This window comes from Panthera uncia, assembly GCF_023721935.1.
Source record: "Panthera uncia isolate 11264 chromosome D3 unlocalized genomic scaffold, Puncia_PCG_1.0 HiC_scaffold_8, whole genome shotgun sequence".
Taxonomy (NCBI): domain Eukaryota; kingdom Metazoa; phylum Chordata; class Mammalia; order Carnivora; family Felidae; genus Panthera; species Panthera uncia.
Genome location: NW_026057586.1, coordinates 938,002 through 963,267, shown reverse-complemented (window position 1 = coordinate 963,267; position 25,266 = coordinate 938,002). Strand labels below are relative to the sequence as shown.

The 25,266-nt window shown below is 45.9% G+C and overlaps 1 protein-coding gene across 6 annotated transcripts in view; it reads left to right on the top strand.

Annotated features, from left to right (window-relative positions):
* ATP9B (ATPase phospholipid transporting 9B (putative)) overlaps nucleotides 1-25,266 on the top strand; it is a 250,819-nt gene that overhangs the window by 41,352 nt on the left and 184,201 nt on the right. For 4 of the 6 annotated variants that reach the window (XM_049620339.1, XM_049620338.1, XM_049620340.1 and 1 more), the window contains 2 exons: nucleotides 8,141-8,249; nucleotides 22,757-22,815. In XM_049620339.1, coding sequence (XP_049476296.1) covers nucleotides 8,141-8,249; nucleotides 22,757-22,815 — 168 coding nt within the window. Of the gene's footprint in view, nucleotides 1-3,068; nucleotides 3,093-5,481; nucleotides 6,561-8,140; nucleotides 8,250-22,756; nucleotides 22,816-25,266 lie in introns of those variants that run through there. The other 2 variants (XM_049620344.1, XM_049620343.1) reach the window with 2 other exon arrangements.

The window sequence follows — 25,266 nt, the reverse complement described above, 5'->3', positions numbered from 1 at the left end:
CATGGCGCATTCTGTACTGAGGCTGCGATAACGGGTCGGTCTCTCCCCTGTGCTGATGGCACTGTCTGGAACCAGGGTGTGATCTGCTCAGCGACCCTCTTGTCCTGACAGATGGGCGGTTCTTACTTTTGGCTGAAGTATCTCAGTGAAGTCCGGACCATTTCCGCTTGACCCCTCAGTGCATAAAAGTTTTGGAAAGGCAAATGATACTTCTCATCGAATACTTCCATTTCCAACATCACGCCGCTGGGATAGTTTGATGCTGTTTGCTGATAATTTTCATCAGTTTTCAGCTTATGTACACGATGCGAATGCCTTCTTTCTTCCTTGCACCTGGAAAAATGGACTGCTCCCTTTTGGGCAGATTGTCAGCATAATCCAGTCAAGACAACGTAGTGAAACTCCTCCTTTAGGGAAGGAGCCGGCGTAGTGCTCACTTACCTGCATCAGTGCTCCTCTCGGAGCTGGGACGTGAGCGGCGTGCTCCGGAGTTCATTTCTCCAGGCTGCGCCGTCCTGCCGCCTCTCGCAGCCGGTCTCAGATGCGCCAGGGCGACTGGCAGAGGGGACGGAAGTCTCGTTGGCAGGGTCGCTGGAGTCAGCCCCTCCTCCTGTGCACCCACACAGACTTCAGAGGAGCGCAGGTTTGAGCAGTGACAGTAACGGTGTTTGTAGTACGGATGGATCACGGAGTCAGTACGCTGCACTCAGGAAATCAGTGGGGTTGGACGACGCCGGGATTATCTAAGTTAGGCCCCTGTGAGGGGTGGCATTGGGATGACATCCGGATTCCTGAGAGCCCGGGCCACGCACTGGTCAGGGAAGAGAGAGGCGCAGGCACAGGGAGCCGCGGTTGCGGAAACTCTCGGGCCAGGATGCTGGGGGTGCCGCTGGAGCGTGGCGACTTGGGGACGTGGGGGACGGTGCTTGTAAGGGAGGTCAGGGTGCTCCCGTGGGTGAGGGAGAGGGAGCCCCGTGACTGTGTGGGTGTCGCGTAGCACGCGGGCGACACCGAAGCTCAGACCTCAGTGCTCAGAGTTGGTGTTCAAGCCAGGTGGCTGTGGAGAGGCGACGGAGGGGGCCTTTCTCTTCTTTTCCCCCTGCTCACCTTCCTTCCCCTGCAGGCGACTTCTGTTTGCATTTGAGCTTCAGTTGTTAACGCGTCTCCCAGTAATTTTACTACTTAACGTTTGTCTCCCTGAAACCGTATTGTTCGCATGCTCCGAAAAGTTTGCATGAAGATCACCTTACTCCGTGGACCCTTTTGCAACATGCGTTTTGACTTGACATTGTCTCATAAAACGGATCCCGGACACGTACAGGTCTGGTTCCCGTACTCTTCGCTTCTCGGAAGTGTTCCGTTGAATATGTACACAGTCGATTTGTCCATCTTCCCGGGGAACGAGACTTTGAGTTCCTTTCTGATTTTTCACAGTTAACAGACGCGGCTGTGACGATCGGTCTGATTGCACGTTGTTCCCTGTGCATCCTGGGAATCTCACTGCCTAAGCCCTGCTTAGTTTTCCCATTTTCCAGTGAAAGCGTAGATCAAGTGTACTTACGATCTCAGGGTGTTTATTTTTGGCCCCTCTTCCTACCCGTGGCTTCGCAGGGTGCTCTCACCCCTCCGGTGTCACCGCCAGCTCGGCTTGAAGTGTCCGTTAGCACTGATTGTCTGAGGACACGGGACCCTCTTAAAACTCTGACGTACAGAGCGTTCGTTTGTTTTGCTTTTGCGTCTTTTCCTCATGACCGTGACTTAAGTGGCTCGTAGCCAAAGAGAATGTTCGTTGCAGGTGGATTCCTAACGAGGACTTGCTTTTAAGTGTGCGCAGAATTGGCTGTGTCGGCCAGAGCCGCCCCTTCCTCTGTCCGTGTGAAGTTTACGTCCGCCAACCTGACCTGTCCTGTCCTGTCAGCCGCAGGTGTTTGAAGCACTGGGCGTGTGGGAATTCACTTCCCCGTGCTCAGAGGAGTGCCCCCCCGGTAGGCACCTGGCTCAGTGCTCCTAGAAGGGACGCTGAGCAGAGGCTCGGGGGCCCCGCGGAAGAGTGAAAAGCCCGCCTCTCCCGTTTGAGTTGCGCTTCATGCTTCCTCGGGACGCGCCGGCCGTTCCCCGCCCCGGTGGCAGCCCCGGTCGTGTGACACGTACAGGTCTGGTCAAGTGTGCCGACCGTGTGTGATCAGTGCCTCTGGCCGTATGATCAGTCAGGACTTGCGAGTCTGCGCTTGCGCTCCTCGTGCACGTTTTAACCTCTGGTTTAGCAAAGGTCTTAAAAAGTTGACGTGTGCGTCAGGCTCGCCTTCAGATCCCAGAAGCAGGCTTAGGTAGGCTGGTTCTTTGATCCAAGCTCCCCTCAGAAACGTTTTTTGGAAACTGAAAATTCAGATACCACATAGAGAAGATCTTTTTTCTTAGTCGCGGCAAATTTACACTAAATCTGTATCCAGACCACATACTGTTTTTTGTTTTGTTTTAAAGTCAAGGAAGTATTCTTCAGCAGGATTCTCACAGCTCCTGAGTTCCTGCTGGTTCTCGAGCCGCCCGTTCACCCCGTCCTGGGGGGCCTGCCCCGGCGCGTGGCCTTCGTACGCACTCACGTCGCACCGCCTTTTCTCTGCTTGCCTTGTGAGGTTCCGTAAGGCAGAACCTTCTGAGGTTTCTTGCTCAGAAAAAGGGCTCGGCATCTCCAGGTTCCTCCCTGACAGAAACCCGCCAATCCAGCGTAAACCCGTCATCCGGCCGGTGGTTATCAAGTCTTCGGTCTCCCGCCCGCTAATTTTCAGCAGGAAACTTCTGATTTCCCTCTGTTCTCCAGCTAAAGGGTGTTTCTGAAAACAGTGATAGCTTCGCAATCGTTTTTGTCAGTTATTCCTGGCAATATTGTTTACTTCAGCTCTGATCTCCTTTCTGTTATATCTTGTCATATGACAGAAGAGTCAACTGAAAATAATTGATTTCATCATTACATTCTTGTGTCAGAATGAGGATTACCTTTCGTATCGTTCAGCCTTCGGAACAGCTCTTTGAGGGACAGCTGGTGTAACCAGAGTACCAAAACGGATCGCAGTGCTTCTGTCGGAATGAATGAGGTGGGATAGACCTGCCCATGCAGACGATTCTTAGAGGAAGTCTGGGTTGGTGATGCTACCTCTTCCATATAAGATGTGGTCCTGGAAGTTTGTTAACACGTAACCTCCAGGGTGACCAGGGCGTTTGCAAGAGACTCTGACTTTCAGTATGATTCTCCAGTCCTTCCCTCTGTCCGCTCCTTTCCTGAGTGTCTCTGTACTTCGGTGGTGTGGGTGGAGTACGGAAAGGAGAAAGCACATCCCTCACTGGGACTCCTATCGCATGCCGCCCAGGGACGACTGCTCTCGAAGTACTTGCGCTCCTTGTGCCTCAGTTTCCCTCTCTGAAGTATTGCTCATTAGGTTTTTGTGGCATTTAAAAGTTGACTCATTCAAAAAACATAGAAAAGTTTGGGCGCCTGGGGGCTCAGTCGGCTACGCGTCCGACTTCGGCTCAGGTCACGGTCTTATGGTTCGTGGCTTCGAGCCCCGCGTCGGGCTCTGTGCTGACAGCTCAGAGCCTGGAGCCTGCTTTGGATTCTGTGTCTCCCTCTCTCTGTCCTTCCCCTACTCGTGCTCTCTCTCTGTCTGTCAAAAATAAATGAACATTCAAAAAAATTTAAAAAACCCCATAAAATAGTTTCTGGGGGCTCCTGGGTGGCTCAGTCAGCTAAGCATCTGACTTCTGCTCAGGTCATGATCTCACGGTTCATGGATTCGAGCCCCACATCAGGCTCTGTGCTGACGGTGTGGAGCCTGCTTGGGATTCTCTCTCTCCCCCTCTCTCTGCCCCTCCCCTGCTCGTGCTCGCGCTCTCTCTCTGTCCCTCAAAGTAAATAAATAAACTTAAAATAAAAAGCTTCTGGTATATAAGAATCCCTCAAGTTTAAACTGGTATTATATCAATAGAATTTTTTGTCTTTTTATAAAAATGCATATTATTTTGGCAGTTACTTTACATGACTCCTGGGTCGTCTGGCGAAGTAGGAAAAAAGAAGTCCACTTTATGAAACAAGATTTAGTCATGGCCTGTGGACCGGCCACGTGAGACATTCCCGTCATCCGTTCTGATTAACAGGCTGACCTCAAATACTGTTGTGTCACTGAAGTACTGTCACCCCCTTGTGTCCAGTTTGGGTTTTCCAGTAGCGGTACCGTAGCTTCGGTCTCGGACGTGGTCGGTGCTGAGGTCGCGGGAAGGCCCGGCCCCTCCTGTGGGAAGACTTACTTACCCACAACTTCCATAGGCCGTCAGTCTGCAGTGACCCAGTTAAGACTCAGTAGATGTAAACTCTGCAGGTGGAGGTCCGTGGGTCGTAGACTCCAGTGCCTGTGAAGGAAACCCTGGCCTCAGCTGTGCCTTTCTTGGAATCTGCTTTATGTTCTGAGGCTGGCTTTTGGGGTTTTTCTTGGGATAGATAAGCCGGAGACGGACGTGGTGGCCCGGGAGTGGCCTCCACATCTGTTACGTGTTCGGGGAAACCTTAGGTTTGGAGCGTGGCTGCGAGCTGCTCGTGTGCACCAGCGGTCTTCAGGGCTCTGTTTCCTCCCAAGAGTGCTCACCTCCTGTTTTACAAGTTGGGACCCAACCCTCTGTCGCATCTTTTCTAATGTTACTGCTTTGAAGTAGAAGCCTACTTTCACTTCTCGAGTTCTCGGAAGCACTGGGAACTCTTACGTTTTGTGGCTTAAAGTTCCTTGATGAATGGAGAATTCACTTTTGCTGTCTTTAAGCCATAAGTTTAAAGGGTGAAAGTTACATCCACCTGCACAGTTTAGATGACACACACACATCTGGGACCTGCGCCTCACAGAGGAGAGGTGAAGGCGCCCTCTTCAGGTGGGGCTTGAGCAGAACACCTTCCAGGTGATGGCCATGCGCTCGCCTGACTGACCCTCTCCTTTAACGGTACCGTCTTCAGTGTGTAAGTAACGTGCTTGACAGCCATTCTCCTCTTACCTCTCGGGATGAGTCCGTCACAAACACAGTTTTACGGAATTCTACGTGGTGAACGTGAGTCCTAATGGTAAATACTCTCTATGTGAGAATGGCTCACGGAACTGTCTTTCCCGGATGGGTAGATGCGTGTTTTTCACGTTACTGACAATGAGTTGTGACTTAGAATTGGTGTATTTAAAGTGGTATTGTCTTCTCACCCGAGACTAACGGCATCTTTGAGTTAAGGAAATACGGTATTTCATCGTACGAGTGTACCAGGAATTTCTTATTTGTGGACATTTAGGTTATTTCCGGTTTTTTATATTTGATGCCGGGATCCTTGGTTTTTTGTTTGTTTTTTAGGATAACTTTCCAGACGTGGAACTGTTTGGTTAAAATGTGTATAAATTTTAAGGCTTTTGATAACACTAAATTTCTTTAAAGTATTTTTGGTATTTCCTGTTTTGGATTTTCGTATTTTTTTTTTTTTTTTTGTCTTATATGTGCTAAAAGACATTTAGATGGAAAAGAAAGAGAAAAGCTGTCTCTGTTGACAAGTGGCATGACCTGGTGTGTAGGCAAATCTGGGGAGTACACACACAGACTTGCTGGGGCTGATAAATGAGTTAGTGAGGCTACGGGGTATAAGATAGATACACAAAAAGCACTTATATTTTTGTATACTAGCAGTGACCACCGGAAAATGAAATTAGTGTAGTAATTTTATTTATAAAAGCATCAGAAAGGAGAAAGAGTAGATTTAGCTAAAATGCAAGATTTCATACTGAAAACTTAAAACGTTTTTGAAAAAATTAAAGATCTAAATAGAAGTCATCCCATGTTCAAGAATTGAAAGACTTGATATTATTGTAACCATAGCACTCTCCGAATTGATCTGTAGATTCGGTACAATCCCTGTGAGAATCCCACGTAGCTTTTTTGGCAGAAATTGACAAACCGATCCTAAAATTCATATGGAAATACAAGAGACGCAGAATAGCCAGTGCGACCTAGAAAGTAGATCAGTATTGGAGGACTCCTGCCTCCCATTCCAAACTTACTTTGAAGCTATAGTCATCAAGAAGGTGTGGTACCAGCTGAAGGATAGATCACGGGATACATGTCGAGTCCAGAAACAAACCTTGACACTTAGGACAACTTGATTTTTGGCAAGGGTGCTAAGACAGGTCAGTGGAGACAGAGCCAAAGAATGAATTTGGACCCTGCCTCCTGTCACACACAGAATGTAACCGAGAATGGGTTACAGACTTCAGTGGAAGAGCTGAACCCAGTAAGACTCCTGGAAGAAAACAGAGGTGTAGTTTTGGGATCTTGGACACTAAAAGCCCAGGTGACCAAAGAAACAATTTAAATTGGACATCATGAAAATTAAAAACTTTGGTGCATCAGAGGACGCTATCAAGAAAGTGAAACAATACAACCTGGAAAGTGTAACCTCACGCTTGTAAATCATATATCTAACGAGGTATTTATATCCAGAATCACATGAAGAGCTCTTACAACTTCACGTGAAAAGACGAATGACACAGGTAAACAGTGGGTGTAGGATCTGAATAGCATTTATCCCAAGAGAACGTGTATATGGCCAGTAAGCTCATGTTAAGTGGTGAAAGCAGTTTGGCAGTTCATGAAAATGCCAACCATACCGTGTCACCCAGAAGAGGCGCTATGGTTGCAGGGGGCTGGGAGCAGGGGAGATGGGAAAGGGGGGTGAGCTTTCTCTTTGGGGTGATGAAAGTCAGATGGTGCTGATGGTGGCACAACTCTGAATGCGCTGGGGACGGCCGTGTTTCAGTAAACACAAGGACCACGGGTTCCAGGGGCCCACGTGGTGTAGCCTGTCGGCGACACAAAAACAGCCCTGGGATAACAGGTTACTGTCCCCTAAGGGGAGTTGCCCGGCCTTGCCTTGGCCATTTTCACAGTAGACGGGGGGATACTCATCAGTCAAATGAAGCCTACTGGACAGTGTGGTCCGAGAGAGGTTGACTTGAAGAGGAGCCATGCAATGTGTCAGAAAACACCCAAGTAGCCTTTGAAAATGACTCCAGCCACGTTAGCGGTGTAATAGATTTCACAATAGATTCCAAGTACATAGGTTTTCTGTAGGGGCGCCCGGGTGGCTCAGTTGGTTAAGCATCTGGCTCTTGACTTCCGCTCACGTCGTGACCTCACAGTTTGTGAGTTCGAGCCCCACGTTGGGCTCTGCGCTGACGGCACGGAGCGTGCTTGAGCTTCTCCCTCTCTCTCTGCACCTCCCCCACTCCCGTGCTCTCTATTTCTCTCAAAATAAATAAATACACTTTGAAAAAAGTTTTATTTAGATAGCATCAAGTTAATCTGTCCGGGGTTTTACTTAAAAAGTGAGGAAGTAGGGGCGCCTGGGTGGCTCAGTCGGTTAAACGTCCGACTCTTGATTTTGGCTCAGGTCAGGATCTTACGGTTTGTGGGTTCGAGCCCCACATCCGGCTCTGCGCTGGTAGTGTGGAGTCTTTCTGGGATACTCTCTCTCTCCCTCTTTCTGCCCCTCCCCTGCTCATGCTGTCTTTCTCTCTCTCCCTCCCCCCCAAAATAAAAAAAAAATAAGTTTAAATAAAAATATTTTTAAAAAAAAGTGAAAAAAAGCGTGGTGGCTGTGCCTGTGCCCCACGTGTGTCTGTAGACGCTGCCACGGGGAGAAACTTGTCGTGCTGGGATAGCTTCCTGTTGCTACACATCTCATTCTACCAGAAAGAGAAGTATAGGAAATGTGTGATTTTGATGTCAGTCTTTGTTAATTTAAACTTGAATGCTCGCATGTTCTAAATATAATTCATGGGGTTTTGAAGGTTGTTGGTTTCCTTATTTTTAGGTTACTGAGTCCTTTCTGATGTTTGGCTTGAAATACATGCTATGATACGAATTTAAAAAAAAATTTTGGCTGATAGAATCATAAATCTTATATATTATATTTTTTTAGTGGTGTTTCATTGTTCCTTTTGGTCTTTGTTTTCATTTATGTTTTAGAAGTAACAAATTGGCGGGTGGGGGGTGGGGAGTAAAACTTTGTTACTGTTTTGTTATTTAAAATCCAGTTTTCTCAAATACCTGATTTTATTTTGTCTCATAGGGATTCGTTTTGGCTGTTACCATCATGAGGGAAGCAATTGATGAATTTCGGCGTTTTCAGCGAGACAAGGAAGTAAATTCACAGCTATACAGCAAGCTCACAGTAAGAGGTCAGCAAGACACTTTTGATTTAGTTTATCGTTTGCTTAATGTAGCCATCACGTCAGAGTTAACATAAATGAAAGAAAACGTCATAATTCTGTTACCGAAAATAGTATTATGAAATTACATATGGTATCTAATTAATTTTCTTAGGATAATGTAATGCCTACAAATTCAAGGTAGATTTTTTATTCATTCTCCAGATGCTGGGATGTGTGTGTATGAGTATAAACATGTACACACTTAAACACACATGCGCACATGCGCACCGAGAAATGGTCGTGTGGTGCGCTCTGTCTCGGTTTGTATATGAGGCGTGTGCACGTAGACACGTGTGAAACCCAGCTGGTGCAGGACATTTTCTGTGAAGCCCTGTATCACCTTACCGGCCGTCTCTGTTTGTGTTATATTTTCAACACAGTCGTAGGGTTAGACAGTTAGTACCAGGGCCTTAAACTGTTTAAGTGCAAGGTCTCGGAGCACCTACAGTTCATGTCATGATCCAAAGTGGGACCACTTTATGCCCATTTCTCCTTAACTTCGTTCAGGGCTTTTAACCCTTGCTTAATTTATGTTTTTAAAGAGTTTGTTTATTTGGTCTCTCAGTCTCAGTGGAAAAGAAGCGATGTATTGGGAAGAGTGTGGGGAAAGCATTTGTGGGTGGGCATTACGCCCGTCAAAAAGTGACAGTGACACCATGACAGTGATCGCATCAATGAGGGACAATGAAGGAAGGCACCGAAAAACTAAACACGTATTCATAATAACTTCCAAGCCTGTTTCAAAGTTGAGGTTTAGAGTGGAGTTTGTACCTTTTGATTACATGGGGACACTTGTACATTGAATTATTTATTTGAAATAATTCTCCCAAAAAATATTTTTATAGCTTATTTGGACAGATCTCACGTAACGTAAAGTTTATCCGTTTAAAGTGTACAGTTAGTGGTTTGGGTCTGTTAGAGTTATGGAAGCATTACTGCCGTCTGCTTTTGGAACGGTCTTGACGTTCTAGAAAGAAACTCTGAATATGTTAGCCGTCATCCCATTCTTGCCCCTCCTGCCCCTCCTCCAGCCCCGGGTCCGTCCCCCGGTCTGCTTTCTGTCTCCATGGGTCTGCCCCCGAGGAGCAGGTGTCCGGAAGCCTGCAGCGTGTGGGCTGGTGTCACAGGCCTCTTTCCCCGGCGTCCTGTGGTCACGGGTCATCAGTTCATCGCTGGCGTGGCGCCTGGCAGCGCTCTTTTTCTTTCCGTCGCCCAGGGCTCCTCCTCTCTGTGGCGTGCCGTGTTTGCTTCCCATTCAGTAGTGGGTGGACATTTGCGTTGTTTCCACTTGAGGCGACTGTAAAGAAAGCCGCTGCAAATGTCTGCGTGCGGTTTTTCTGTACGAACGTGATGTTACTTCTTCTGCGAGCATACCTGCCACGAGTGAAATTGCTGGATTGTATGGTAAGCACGTTCTTGAGAAACTGCAAACTACTCTTCTGATCGGCCTTACCGGTTTGCTGTCTCACCGGCAGCGTGTGAGTGGTCCAGTCTCTCTGCGTCTTCACCGGCACCTGTTAGCGTCTGTCTTTTTGTTGCAGCCGTCCCGTTGGGCGTGAAGTGGTAGCTCGTTGTGGTTTTGACTTGTGTTTCTCTGATGACTCGTGACGTTGAGCGTCTTTTTCATCTGCTTATTGGGCGTCTGTATGTCTCCTTTGGAGACGTGTTTTTTCAGATTCTTTGCTTACTGTTGGAACTGGGTTCTTTTTTTGTATTTATTGAGTTGGAAAGACTCTATATATTCTGGATTTAAGTCCCTTGTCATTCTGTGATTTGGGCATATTTTGTCTCATTCGGTGGCTTGTGTTTTTTTCCTTTTCTTTGTGTCTTCTGACGCACAACAGTTTTCATGTTGATGAAGTCCTGCTCATCTGTGTTTTCTTTTATTGCTTATGCCATTGTGATGTACCTAAGGAACAGTTTGTCAGCCCAGGGTTGCAAAGATTTACTTCTATATCTTCTTCCAGGGGTTTTATGCTTTTAGCTCTGACGCTCAGATGTGTGATCCGTTTTCGTTCTGTAGTTTGTGTGGGTGTATGACATGGGTCCACATTCCTTTGTGTGTGAGTATCCAGTTGTCCCAGTACCATTTTTGAAAAGACTATACTCTTGCGATTAAATTGAACGGTTAACTAGTGAAGAGTTTTGATGTATGAAGTAATGGCATGGTGGAGGAAAGGTGTGTTGTAGAGAAGAGGTGAAGTTTTGGAAAAAAGGAATCCCCAGAGTGGCCAGGTAAATTAGGTGTACCTTTGATGTGTCTTTTTTGGAATATAGCATAGGTCCTGGCTTAGTTTTTAAATTGTTTTCGTTGTGATATTTGGAATGAGCAGAGATTCGTTTCCGTGTATTAATTGTATCATTCAAAACTAAATGGCATGATGATATCTGTGAACCATCAGTCGGCAGTCCTGCCTGCCCTCCTGAGCGTAGAAGCAGTGAAGGGTCGAGCACTTGCCTCAGAGAGAGCAGCCCACACTCTCAGTTTGGGACTCCAGGCCGTGGCTCTGAAGGTAGTGGAGCGGCACGCACTTGCGAGAATTGTGTCTGTCCAGCCTGGCAGGGCCACTTGAAGGACCGACTCAAGACGGTTGTCTCTCTTCCTCTGATTGGATGTGACTCAGGGCAGAAGAGCCAAAAAAACAGTCGGCATTTCGGAAGCCTGTGTCAGCAGCAGTGGCTGGGGGGCGACAGGTGATAGTTGACACACCGAAGAGAGTGTCGAGTGCCCGCTAGAAGGAGCTGGAGACAGGATTCTTTGGAAAATTGGGGCCTTCAGAAGTGCGTGTGTTGACAGGAGAGTTTTGAAAGCCACATCCAAGGCCGGCACTGAATCATGCTCAGAAAAGACCCCAAGAAAGTGTTTTGCCTCTAGCCAGTCTCTAGGCTCACTGCAACCAGAGGTGAGGTCTCAGGCAGAGTTGTAGACAGCTTGCCGAGTGCCGGGTGCCCCGGGACGGCCGGCCTGCCAAGGCTGGGAGAGGCTGTTCGCTCCCTCCCTCCGTCCCTCCCTCCCTCCGTCCCTCCCTCCCTCCCTCCCTCCGTCCCTCCCTCTCCCTCCCTCCCTCCCTCTCTCCCTCCCTCCCTTCCTCTCTCCCTCCCTCCCTTCCTCTCTCCCTCCCTCCCTCCCTCCTTCCCTCCCTCCTTCCCTCCCTCCCTCTCTCTTTCTTCCTCCTTCCCTCTCTCCCTCCCTCCCTCCCTCTCTCTCTCCCTCCCTCTCTCTGTCTCCTGTCCTTCACCCTTCCTCCCTTTCTTCCTCCCCCTCTCATTCCTTCTTCCCTCCATCATCCCTCCTTTTCTTTCTTAATCTCACCCCCTCCCCTTGCAGGGAAATCTTTTTCAAAACACTGACTGAAAGACTTCACAGACCACACATGACGAGGAATACACACTTTACAAAATGATTCTAGAAAAGTCACTAGACGTGCACGGCTACAGCATATACTGAGCAACAAAAGAAACCCAGAAGAGGAGGACGTGACTGATTTCCCGAATTACCAGATTATAATAGTCAAAATGTACAGGTTTCCACAGGAAGTTATGAAGCATGCAGAGAAACCATGTGGCCCAGTCATAGAAGAAAGGAACAGAAGCTGTCCCTGAGGAGGCCCAGATTCTGGACTTACTGGACAAAAGTCTAACTCACCTGCCATAAGTATGCTCACGGAGCTAAAGGAGACGACTGAAAAATGTTAAGAGACATCAGGAGAACAATGTACTGTATTAAACAGAAGATCGGTAAAGGTATAGAAATGATCAAAAGGAAGCCAAGAGAAATTCTGGTGCCAAAAATTATATTAAATTGCAAGAAGAACTCACTCGAGAGTTTCAGTGGCAAATTTAAGTGCCCGGGAGAAAGAATCCCTGACCCTGAACCTAGATCACGTGAGATGATCCATTCTGAGACGTGGAAAGAAGAACGAGGAAAGTTAAGTAGGGACTTGGGGGCAGCACTAAATGCGCTAATGTGCGTGCAGTGGGAGTCGTGGGAGTCGTGGGAGTCGTAGAGGGAGAGGGCGGAGAGAAAGTTTGAAGGAATAATGGCCATTAACTTCCCAGATTTGTTAAGAGACATGAATCTACACGTTCAGGAAATTCCGTGAATCCCTCGAAGGACGAACGCAGAGAATCCACACCCGTTGTGTGTGAGACGTTGTAATCAGACAGTTCAAACCCGAGGACAAAGAGAATGTTCTGAAAGCAGCAAGGGAGAGACAGCTTGTCACACACAAGGCCTCTCGAGTAAGAGCCTGTGGAGGACAGGAGGTGGATGACGTTTTTAAAATGACAAAAGAAAAAACTGCCAACCAAGAATTGTGTGCCCCATTCACGAGTGAAGGAGAAATTCGGATGTTCCCAAATGCCTGTAGAATTGAAAACAGGCACTCGAGCAAATACACACGCAGCCACGTTCATGCAGCGCCCTTTATGATCGCCAGTGGGGGAGAACAACCCAAATGTCCATCGGCGCGTGAGTGGATAAACAAATTGTGCCGTTTTCTCACGTTGGAGTATTATTCAACCGTAAAAATTAATACTGATACAACATGAGGGAACCTCGAAAAAGCCGTGTGAGAGAAATCAGACACAAAAGGTCACGGACTGTACGACGTCATCTACGTGAAGTATGGGAACAGGTAGATTACTGGAACTGAAGGCAGGTTGTGGGGGGCACTGCTTAGTGGGTCGACGCATCCTTTTGTGGTGAGGAAAATGTATTTGAACCTGATAGAGTGGGTCGCAAAACACTGTGAATATACCCCGTGCCGTTGTAGTACTCACTTACGATGGCTGATTTTATGTTACGTCACTGTCACCTAAAAATAGTAAAAGCTGTTGACGAAGGCATACTAATAATTAGGTCTTTTACACTTCTATGATACTCGAACTCAGAAGATCTTAAAAATAATTGTCAGTGGGTTTATTTCAAATACAAATGGAGATTTACCTTTTTACACCAAATTGACGACCGTTGGTCCCGTTTGAAAGGACGTTTTACTCGTAGATGGTAACGGTGTGGCTATCTCTGACTTCCTCCTCTGTGATCTGTGTCAGGTGACTTGCTCATTGGCATAACTGCCACCCTAGGTAGGTTGGTGTTCTCCACCTTACAGGGGAGGGGCCTGAGGCCCCCGAGTCCCTGCAGCTTCGCTGGGGTGGCTGTGTGAGCCCAGCCCCCTCCGACTTCATGTGGCTGTTCTGTGGGTTGTACGTTGCTCTGTGGCTCGTTATTCTGACACAGATGATTGATGAGTAAAATCTAGAATGTGAAAAATGCACGTAAAAATGTAAAAAATGCTCCTTGGCTAGTCTGAAACTTGTTTTCTTGGGAAGAATATTCTTTGCTCATCTCCTTAATTTGTAGCATTTCATAGGTTATCTGTTCTTTGAATGGCATTGATGGCTCCTTTATGTGACTTAACTGCGGTTTGTCTTATCGTATTTATCGTATTTACAGTATTTGAATTTTGTATTTGGAGTTCTTACACACATTCTTGTAGAAATACTCTGGGAAGATGTTCCCTGCTCTATTTTTTCTTTTCAAAAGGAAAGCCACGACCACTTTTAAGTATGCTCGGGTCTTGAGGGTGCTTTGTTAGAAGCAGAGAGTATTTTAACTGGTGCACGAGCTCAGTCGACACCGGGTGATGTTTAGCCAACTGCACACTTTGCTGCTTGAGAGGCTGTCTTGTCACGTGGGAATTTTCCACGTCTGCTCCTGCTCCGTTCTTTGCTTTCTCCTTGTTTGTGACCTGCTTTATGATTCATGGTTCTCTCCTAATGGATAGCGTCCGTCAGAGTTAAGGAGGAGAAAATGAAATTGTTGGCAGCTTTTCAGAAATCCCTGATGAGGAATTTGAATTGTGGGGTCATTCTGCTTTTGGTTTCTTGGGATCAGTGCTATTTTTTTTTTTTTTTTTTTTTTTAACCTTTGCTCCAGAGAGATGTATGAATTGCATCCTGGGCTATAATCATTCTGCTGGCTGGTTCACGATTCAGTTCCAGATACTTAGTACTCCCTATGGTCGGCACTGTGATCCCCCCCGGGGATTCAAACACGAGTGAGTCTTGGACTGTGGTTTTGAAAGAGCTCCTGTAGTATTCTAGCAGATAGGATAAACTCAGAGGTTTTTGTTTACTTGCTTTTGTTTTAATCAACCATCAAATCTCAGTAGGACTGTATCATGTCACCCACTATTAATGTGTATTCCAGATGCCCACCTCAAGGTAATGTGGGGCTTTAGAAATGATCTGGAATTAATTCTGGGCTGTGGCTTCTCTTTACACTCGGTGATGACTGATTTCCAGTGGCTCTTATCTGTTTCTTGTAATGGTTATGGCATTCTGTTGTTCAACGTGTTAGACACATGAAAGAGAGAAGAAAGTCTGTTGTCTTTGAACTTGTGTACATTGTGTGCGTGTGTAGTTGTCAGAGAGAACGCTCACATATTTAGGTGTTTCTTGTGTTCCAGTTTCCTTGCCAGAAAGGAACTTGACCCGCTGAGACAATGTTCTTTCTTCCTGTGTATTTTAGCATCTTTGATTCTTTCTGTCAACACTGTTGTCACATACTTGTTAAAATTCTTACTGTTATTTTTACATAAAAAATCATGAAATACCTATTAAAATTTTATCATCTTTTAGTGAAATTTACTGTTTGTGAGTAATGTTTTCTTGAAAGATCTCTTTTTAAAAATCCCTCTTTAGTGCATTTTACACACTGTCTGTGGGCAGTGCACACTTCCCCAGGCATGTCCTAACATGTAACTGGTTTCTTGGGTTACTGCATCTTCTGCTTGGCAAGAAGGAGTCCCTTTTGTGACAGTCATGTCTTCAGATAGTTGGGTTTCTTTTAAATAGTATTCTCAAATGTTGGCTAAATTTTCCCATCAGAAATTGCTTAGGAGCTGATGAACTCAGAAGTCATCGGAGTGGGTTTCTGCAGCTGCTGCTCAGAGAGGCATCGGTGACTTTCCTTCTTATTCACGTGGCATCCCTTGTTCGTCCACTTCTGTGATGGTGCAGATCAAGTAGAACAGTGCGTCTTTTCTCATGAGGTCAGGGCCTGCTCGGTGCTTCCCGTTCATCTTGGGTGGTCTTCAACATCTGTGGGCTGAGCAGCATTTGGGAAGTATCCGTTCAAGAATGTTCTGGAGGGGCGCCTGGGTGGCTCAGTCAGTTGAGCGGCCGACTTCGGCTCAGGTCATGATCTCGCGGTCCGTGAGTTCGAGCCCCGTGTCGGGCTCTGTGCTGACAGCTCAGAGCCTGGAGCCTGTTACAGATTCTGTGTCTCCCTCTCTCTGACCCTCCCCTGTTCATGCTCTGTCTCTCTCTGTCTCAAAAATAAATAAACGTTAAAAAAACTTAAAAAAAAAAAAAAAAGAATGTTCTGGATTGTCTAGTAGCGGCTCTCGATCTGTCAGATCTGTATGGTAGATCTCCATCGGTCGGTCGTCGTAGGTTGTCGTAGGTTGTTGTAGGTCGACACCGATCAGCAGCTGAGATTCATGATCTCATCTGCTCCGTCCTCTGTGGCTGCACGCGGTGGACGCGGGTCCGCCCGGGTGGGACAGATACACAGGAGCAGATTCATAGCTTGGGGACCGGCTGTGCGTGACCCGTCGTGCTTTCTCAGCTCATCCTGGGAGGATCTGTGTGAATTCATTTCTTTGTGGCCTTGGTGCGCCACGTGTCTTTTATCGCGTTGTTTGGAGATTGGGGCCCGGAATACGTGAAAGTAACAAGAAACGCCGGCTGACACCACGTACCTTGGTACAGGTGGAGACGTGTGGCGGTGTGTGTGTCGCCAGCACCCCGCCCCCTCCCTCTGGTAGCTGCTGTTACTGTGCTGGTCGCTGTGCTGCTGGGTCCTCTGCTCTGTGTTCGTGCGGCTGTTTTCCCTGAAGGTTCCGAGGTTGTTGGCACCTGGCAGGATCTCAGACGATGGATGACTTAAGTAAATGAGGGGTTTGCAGATCGAATATGACAGCCCTAGGCCTGCGTGCGCTCCAGTGTGCCCGCTCGCGCCTCCCCCAGCATCCTTGCTCGCGTCAGGTACAGCACTGGGTTTAACTTGCTGCCTTGACTGGTGAAAAATACTCTCCTTGTGATTTGCTTGCTGCTGATCTTTTCACATTTCCTTGTTTCTCGTGATCTTTTATACGAGTTTACTCGTCTTTCTTCATACGTCCATTTCTACCTTTTCAGAATTTCTCTAAGAGAAGCTTATCACATGACAAATATTTTTATCTTGTTTGACTCATTTTTTATCTTTTTCTTTAAAATTTGTTTTACTGTTTATTTTTGAGAGAGAGAGAGAGAGAGAGGGAGGGAGACAGAGCTTGAGTGGGGGAGGAGCAGAGAGAGAGGGAGACACAGAATCCGAAGCAGGCTCCAGGCCCCGAGCTGTCAGCACAGACCCTGATGCGGGGCTCAAACTCACAAACCCCGAGTTCATGACCTGAGCCGAGGTCGGACGCTTAACCGACTGAGCCACCCAGGCACCCCTAATATTTATTTATCTTTGAGAGAGAGAGAGAGAGAGAGAGGGAGAAAGAGAGAGAGAGAGAGACATAGAGTGAGCAGGGAAGACACAGAATCCGAAGCAGGCTCCAGGCTCTGAGCTGTCAGCACAGAGCCTGAAACAGGGCTCGAACACACAAACAGTGAGATCACAACCTGAGCTGAAGTCGGATGCTTACCAGACTGAGCCACCCAGGCGCCTCTATCTTTTTCTATTAGATGTAGATAAGTTTATAATTTTTATGTATGCAAACCTTCTGTTTTCCTTTGTGGTTTTTACTTTAATCCTAGAAAGGCTGTTTAACCCTAGTGTGAATATCTTTATTTCCCTACAGTAGTATTTCTGTGTTTTCATTTTTCATAGCTGATGTTTCCCTCCATTTGCAATTTTACATTTCAGGTGTCTATTCCACGGAGAAGGGACCTGTCTTTTTTTACCGCAAATGGTTAGTTGGTTCCTTTAAAACTAGTTTTTAATGTTATTAAAGTTCTTTTTCCAGAGGCACCTGGGTCGCTCAGTTGGTTAAACGTCTGACCCTTGATTTCAGGTCAGGTCATGATCTCAGGGTTCATGAGTTCAGGGTGACATCATGGAGCCTGTTTGGGATTTTCTCTTTCCCTCTCTCTGTGCCCCGCCCCCCCCCCCCCCCCCCACAATCTTTTCAAAAAAAAATAATAAAAAAAAAAAAAAAAAAACCTAAAAAATAAAAAAAACTAAAAGGGCACCTGGGTTATTCAGTCAGTTAGGCATCCAGCTTCAGCTCAGGTTGTGATCTCATGGTTTGTGGGATCGAGCCCCACGTCAGGTTCTATGCTGGCAATGTGATGTGGAGCCTGCTTCGAATTCTCTCTCTCTCCCTTACTCTGCCCCTCCCCTTTTCTCTCTCTCAAAATAAATAAATAAATACACTTAAAAAAAAATAAAGTTTCTTTTTCAGGCCTCTGAGAAATGTGTCAGATTTCTTTGGGCCCCATTCTTTGCCTTGAGTTCTCCAGATTCATCCAGCTCTCCGTGCCGGCTCCATTCCAGTTTTAAATAATGTTCCTTTTCGGTATGTTCCAGCATCTTAGAATCTTTCCCTCCCTCCCTCAGTTATTTTTCTTTTTTCATTATTTGGAGATTTTCTTCTCGTGAATTAGACCAGTGGCATCGAACCCTCATGAACAGGCTCGTGGTTGCTCACTATCCTCACCTGTGGTTTCTTCTCTCTTGTACCAAGGGCCCGATGTTAGTCTCCACGCTGCGAGTGTTTGTGCAGCAAGAAACTGCCGTGGGATGAGCGAAAATCTAGAGGAAATGAGAGACTAGGGACGATTTTGAGCCATATTTAGTTCATCTCCCTTTTAGCGGTAACATAACCATACAGAATCGTGGGGCACTGGGATTTTTGTACATTTGCAGGCGCCTGCTTTCTCGTCAGGTTTCTGGTTTTCGTGATTGAGAGTCTTAGAACTTAGAACTTGTTATGAACCGTTCGTGTTAACAGTACTTTGTATTTTAACATTTGGTAGAGGTGTAAAAAGTCTTTCTAACCACAGAAAACAGAGGTTGGAAATTTCTCTTAGGCAGACACCAGCAGGCTTAACCAAGGCTTTGAAGTATCTTGTCTATAGTAAGACCACATAATTTTCATTTGTATTTGTTGCTTGATAAAATATTTAAGAGTGAGGTACTTAGTAAGTGTTTTAAACCCGTGTACTTTCCTACAAAATCTTTATTTAGTGAAGGTGGTCATTTGCTGTTGATACTTATTTCTGCCTTTGCTGCAGCAAAACGTGTACGTCGGTTGGCTGCAAGTCTGTCTGCATGGTCTCTTCTGGCAATTTTGGGCTCTTCATTGGTATTTGGATGGTAGAGTGTTTCAGATAGTGAGACCGTGTTAGAAGGGAAGGGGTCCGGTGAATAACACTCAGTGTTTCATCTCTGTTTCTTACCACGATATTTCATTATTTCCGTATTCTTTCTAAAGCTATCTCATACTTTGTTTCCTGATAGAATAAGAAAAAAAATCTGTGTTTAACTTGAGCATCTTACTTTTTTTTTGATTCCGCCACTCTTTCTCTTTTCTCTCCAGCTGCTTTCGGGGGGTGGGGGTTTCCAGTACCCTCCCCCCATCTCCCTCCTCTCTTCGCGAGCTCTCTGCCCTCCACGGCTCCTCTCTCCCCCAGTTCCTCTCTCCGCACCACGTACCTGCCGAGTTCTGTGGTTCAGGTTGTGCAAATTGTGTTAATCCTCAGATCGGTTTTCTAGGCGTGCGGGATGGCTTGGTGTTGATCTGGCTGCATTTCAGGGACGAGAGATGCACAAAAGAACTTCCATGGTGCTGCCCCATCTTGGCCCCTCCCCCGTTTTGTTTGTTTTTAATTGCTAAAGAATGTTTTTTAAAACTACTTTGATTATTGCTGGTGAAAGTGTAAGAGTAAAAATTGGTTACCTTCCGCAAGATGCTCTCTAACCCCTACCCCCAGACAGCAGCATTTCCTTTTTTTTCTTTAATTTCCTAGGCTGTAGTCAATACAGGTCCTATGTGGATGTATTTTATCTCCTGGGCTTTAGGTAAGGTTCCTGCGGGTCGGGCGTGGCCCATTTTGTTCCCACGTTTGTCCCCAGCCTGTGTCTCGGGAAGGATAGCTCCTGCCCTTGCACATCCGGGTCCTCCATGCCCGTGCCCCACCCACCTTCAGCGGGAGTCCCCAGGCCTCCCAGCCTGAGCAGAGCCCTGGCTTGTGTGCTCTGGGGACTGGCTTCACGGGGCCTTCGTCCGCGTTTCCCTCACTGACCTAGGACAGCCTCCGATGGCGCCGTCGCCCTTCATCACCTTGGGACTCTATACATCGGTGCCTCAGGCTTCCACCTGCCGATGCCCCCAGCTGAGCCTTCTTGATTCCCCTGAGAAGAGCCTGGCCCTTCTCCGGGGCGCCTCGCCCTCTGCAGACCCTGGCACGTGGTGGTGGTTTTTCAACCGGGGCCTGGAGGCCACTTGTCCTGGAGCGAGCCGGGCACCCTTTCTGTCTTTCTGGCTTCCTCCCTTTTACACCTGAGTCCAGCTGTTTGTCAGCTGCCGATTCCGTGGCCTTAACGCTTTTGCACTGTTCGTGGCCCCTGTAATGTTCTAGTTGAAGTCTGATTCACCAGTTTTTTCTTTTATGATTGTGCTTTTGGTGCCCTAAGAACTCTTGGCCTAACTCAGGTTCACAGAGATTTTCTGTTAAGTTTCTCCTGTGTTTCTTCTTCTAGAGGGATTTGCACTGTGTATATCTATTTTGAGTAAACCTTTGTACTGGTACCAGTAAGGGCTGTGTTTGTATGTGGATCTCCAAATGTTTCCCGCACCGTTGATTGAAAAGGTGATCTTTGTCTCACTGCAGTGCCATATACTTTGGTCAGAAATCAGTTGTCTCTTATGTGTGGCTTTATTTCTGGACTCTCTCTTCCACTCCACCCATCTGTTGGTCTGTTTTTATGCTAACATCATTCTTTTTTGATTACTGTTTCTTGAGAATAATTCTCGAACTCAGGTAGTGTTTTCCTTTCAACTTTGTTTTTTTGTTTTCGAGTTGTCTGTCTAGTGTAGGTCCCGTGGATTTTGATATGACTTTTAGAATCAGCTTGTCAATTTCTGTAAAATATTCAAATCAAAAATCCCTGCTGGGATTTTGATTGGGATTGCATTGAGTCTAAAGATAAATTTAAGGGAGAATTAATATCTTATTAATACTAAAGCTCCAGCTGTTCTTGACGAAAGGGAACAGAAGGCTGTGAGTTCACGGGACTGAGGCTATGCAGGAAGTACAGACAGCCCCCTGCACACAGATGAAAATTCCTAGAGAACCGAGAGCTACTGAACAGTTTGACCAATTCTTTACATTTAGAAATGTGCACTTGGAGGCAGATTGCTGTACCGATTTGACACGATGGCCTTGTCGTGTTTTTGTTCATATTGTCTTATTAACACAAGAATTTCTGCACTGCATTTTACCATCACCTGTTTTCTTTAAACATGTACTTGCAAGGAAGCTCCGTAGAAATGAATGAAAATCACTGTACAATACCTAAAAATTAAAGGCTATTTAAATATAAACTGTGTCTGTGATGTGACACGATGGTACCTCTTTCTCAGAAATGTAAGACCATGATCGCGGAGTCAGAAAAGGATATGTTTCCTGTTTCAAAATATTTAAAAATTATTTACTACATTTATTCCATCTTATGATTATGGCTGTTTCTTTCTCTGCTTTCTAAATGGGTCTCTTACAGAGAATATAGAAAAGGAGAAGGAACAGTGGAATGGATAGTAGGAGAGAAAATAAAATTAAGTGATAAGACAGGAATTCTTTTGAATAATACTCAGTAATAATGAGATCAGTGTGGTACGTTTACTGCCTGGGGCTTAGCTGTAGAAAACATAACAGTGGGAGTACAGACAAGAAGCTTGAAGGGGCCAAATGAAAAAGTAACTAAAATAGACATTCTTCTGTAAGTATACTTCCTGACTATTAGTAGATGTACTTACCAGTTATGAAGGTATCTGAAGATTTGTTTCACAGTAACGCTAAAGAACATTGGTACTCTATTTTATTTTTTTTTAATAAAAGATGCCAGAATCGTCTTTTTTTTTTTTAGTGTGTATTTAGTTTTGAGAGACCACATGTGCAAGTGGGGGATGGACAGAGAGAGAATCCCAAACGGGCTCCACGCTGTCGGCACAGAGCTCGACACAGGGCTTGAGTTCACGAACCGTGAGATCATGACCTGAACTGAAATCAGATACTCAACCATCTGAGCCGCCCAGGCACCCCCAAACATTGCTGTTTTATAATATGAATAAAATACAGCTTCCCCCAATAGTTCCATTCCTTATGTGCTTACTGTATAATTGAGGAATGTAGAAAAATAAAATACAAAACTTCTGGATATCCTCAAAACATATCTTTAGGAACAGTTATGGTACTCTTGAAACTGAGCTGCTTTAAGAAGTAATTAGGAAATAAGTTTGTAATAAGTTGAACGTGGTCGGAAAGTCAGTAGTATGACTGGTAATGTTAGTTTTTGATGATGTGATGTGGGCTTACCTCCTGTCCCGTTAGCTTTCAGAATAAATTGAATGTAAAGACAGGCCTTTCCCCGTGTTAAAAACGGTGGTCACGAAAAGGTAAAAATACATCCACAAGGCTGTTGCTAGTTCTAAAAGGGAGATTGACAGAGGGAGGGGGAGGGGGAGGTGGAGGAGGGAGGGCAGGAGGGAAGGGGAAGGGTTCGGAGTCCCAGGGAGAGAGAGAACTTGAGTAAGTTTCGTTACTTATGTAGAAGGGTGTCTCAAATTGTGTATTCAACATTTCATCTACTCTGCGTGATGTTAACTTTGTCTTAGAGGCTTATATGTTAAGTTTTATAGGTGCTTATTGCAGACTGGATATGATACAAATAATCTTAAGAATTTACACACTGTATCACGTGGATGAATCACTGTTTGTAATAAAGCTGTCGACCGTATCGGTATCAGTTACCAGTTCTGAAATGTCGGTGACTTTATACATCGTTTTCTTGACTTCTGTTGTCAGTTCTGTGTCCATCAGTGCCATTTACAATGTGAATACAAGGATACATCTTCCTGTTATTCACTCATTAAGTCATCTTGAGTGCTATTCTGATGGTCAGTACTGGGCCCAGACCTGAAATAATGGTGGATTTGGGAAGAACGTTCCGGTTGGAGCCCTCTCCCGTACCCCACGTCTTTTACTGGGGACAGTTACCTGTTCGTATTTGGGAGCTAAGAGAAGTTCACTTTTGGTGACTGTGTAATCAATTTATTTTGAAAGTATAAGTACAGATAAATTTCTAGTGTTTTTCCACCCCAAAAGTTATTTCTGGAGTATTATTTGCTAATTGAAATTTTAACTTGGTGTGCTGTTGTTTCCTTGAGTTGATTATACTTCTTCTTTTCTTTAAGGTAAAGTGCAAGTTAAGAGTTCAGACATACAAGTTGGAGACCTCATCATAGTGGAAAAGGTTGATGCATTTTTCATATATTTTAGACGTGTGTATGCCGGTGATTAACATTTAGCCTGATTGCAGTAACTTTGAATCTAAAGGAAATTGTATGAGACAGTTATTTTAAGTCTTAACATCTTTTATAAGATATGATATATATGAAGAAAAATCTAGTTTGTTTTTGCTTTAGTACATTTCATTGTGTGCAGGTGAGATCATATTTTGTCTAAAAATAACACCTGTGTTAACTGCTTAATATTGTATTATTAGAATTATTTCATTTGATGAAAAAACTGTATTAGTTAGAACCTATTTGTAATAGAATATGTTTCATTTTCTAAAACTTCCTATTGTAGCTAGATATATCACACATAAGAATTGGATATTCTTACGGTTTAGAATTTACCTTAAAGAAGGGAGGGTCAATGGAAGTCAGAGAATATTGGGAAGAAACGGCTCAGGTCTGTGGAGGTGGAAGCCGCTCAGAAAGCCTGTCAGTGTCAGTGGTGGAAGCTGCCAGCGGCCTGGGGTGAACAGGCTGACTGCCTGTGGGGGGGGGGTGCTTCTGCCCACATCCCTGAGTAATGGCCACTGAGCAGGTAGCCTCTTTGTTTTTTTCAAAGGCTCTAGGACAACTTTTATTTTATTTTATTTTTAAAAAAAAATTTTAATGATTTTTGAAAGAGAGACAGAGATAGAGTATGAACAGGGGAGGGGCAAAGAGGAGACAGAATCCGAAGCAGGCTCCAGGCTCCGAGCTGTCAGCACAGAGCCCGACGCGGGGCTCGAACTCACAAACGGCGAGATCATGACCTGAGCCGAAGTCAGAAGCTCAACTGGTTGAGCCACCCGGGCGCCCTTAGAACAACTTTTAAAAAGTGTCGCAGGAAAAGTTGTAATAAGGCCTCTTACAAGAGTAGTCTGAGCCCTCGGTGCCAGCTGGCCCCCGGGCCACGCACCCAGCCTGAGCCATGTTGTGGAGGAGTTTAGTACCAGAAGGCCTTTCTCCTCAAGACCAGCGTGGGCTTTCTCTTGCTGCTTGCATCTCTACATCGGCCATGTTTTTAGGTATGCTTGTTTGATTTTACAAAAGGATTAAAATTGAACATACTGATTTGCAACTCGTGTGTGTAGCGTTTGGTCATATGGACGTTGTAAGTCACTAGCTTTGATCCGCGGTTAGATTTTCAGATGGTGTCTTTGTTCTCCTCTTACAAAGCGCTGTGTGAATATCCTTATACACACACCTCTTCGCGCTTCTGTAGGGTAAATGCTGATGACAGATGACTGAGCCGAATGAGAGTCAGATGCCAGTGTCCAATACCTCACCCTTTCTGTGGTCAGGCACCTGGGTGCTCGCTCCGGGTCCCTCTCAGGGCTGTAGTCAGCCAGGCGGCCATCGCCTCCAGCTCGTGGGGGCTTGTTGGCAGGTTCAGGGCCTCGGTTCCGTGAGCTTTTGGCTGGAAGGAGGCCACCTTCGTTCCCGACCACAAGGTGGGAAGGCTGGGGGTCCTCCACAGGGCAGCTCCCGGTGGCCCGTCAGGACAAAAGTGGGTAGCCAGCAGCATGGATTGCGGGCTGGGACCTGTGCCAGCAGTGACACCCATCACGTCTTGTTTCCTTCTCAAGAGGCTGCGTGGTGTTGATGGTGGTGTTTAAGGAGCAGAGAGAGTCTCTGTGGATTGGGGAGCACTGCTTGGCCTTGTCATCGTTCCATCTCTCATTTCCTTTGCTCTCTTGTTATTCACGTTCTCCTTCCCTCTCCTGCCAGAGTTGATGGACTGTTGTGCTCTTCAGTGCTCCCATTTTTACTGAGTAGCCTGAGTCCTTCTTGGCCACGTTGTGTGTGCTCATCTCTTCTGTCCTGTAGATGGATGTGAAGGTGGATGTCGAGATCAATGTGGGGGCGTTCCCCTTGGGCCTCTCTCTGGCCTCCCAGGGGTACTCTCCATCTGTGAGAGATGGATGAGGGACATGGGCCTTTGTCGACATCGGGGAAAGGTTTTACGGTAATGGGGTAGCTGCCCATCTTTTGTTTTGTCACTGCAGTGTTCCACGGGTAGCGCAGTGTGGGTGTCCCTGCAGTGTTCCATGGGTAGAGCAGTGTGGGTGGCACTCCCAACACTAGATTGGTATTACTACACAAGCATGTGTACGGCCCCTTCTCTACCCTGATGTTGAGAGATTCGGTAGCAGAGCTACAGGAAGAACTTCTAAAATGTTTTCACTAATCTTCAGGAAATGCTATACACTAAAAAATAGGGGTGACACCTGTACCTGATTGAGTTTTTTTACATTGCCAATTTTACACCTACTTTCTCATAAAAATTTTCCACATATTTTAGTTACTTAAAAAACTTGAATATTTAGAATCTTGAGACATAATTTCTGGTAATTGCTATGAAGTGATAAGTTTTTAGTAGTGAATTTATATTTGTTAAACCAACTTTGTGGCTTTTTTAGGGGTAA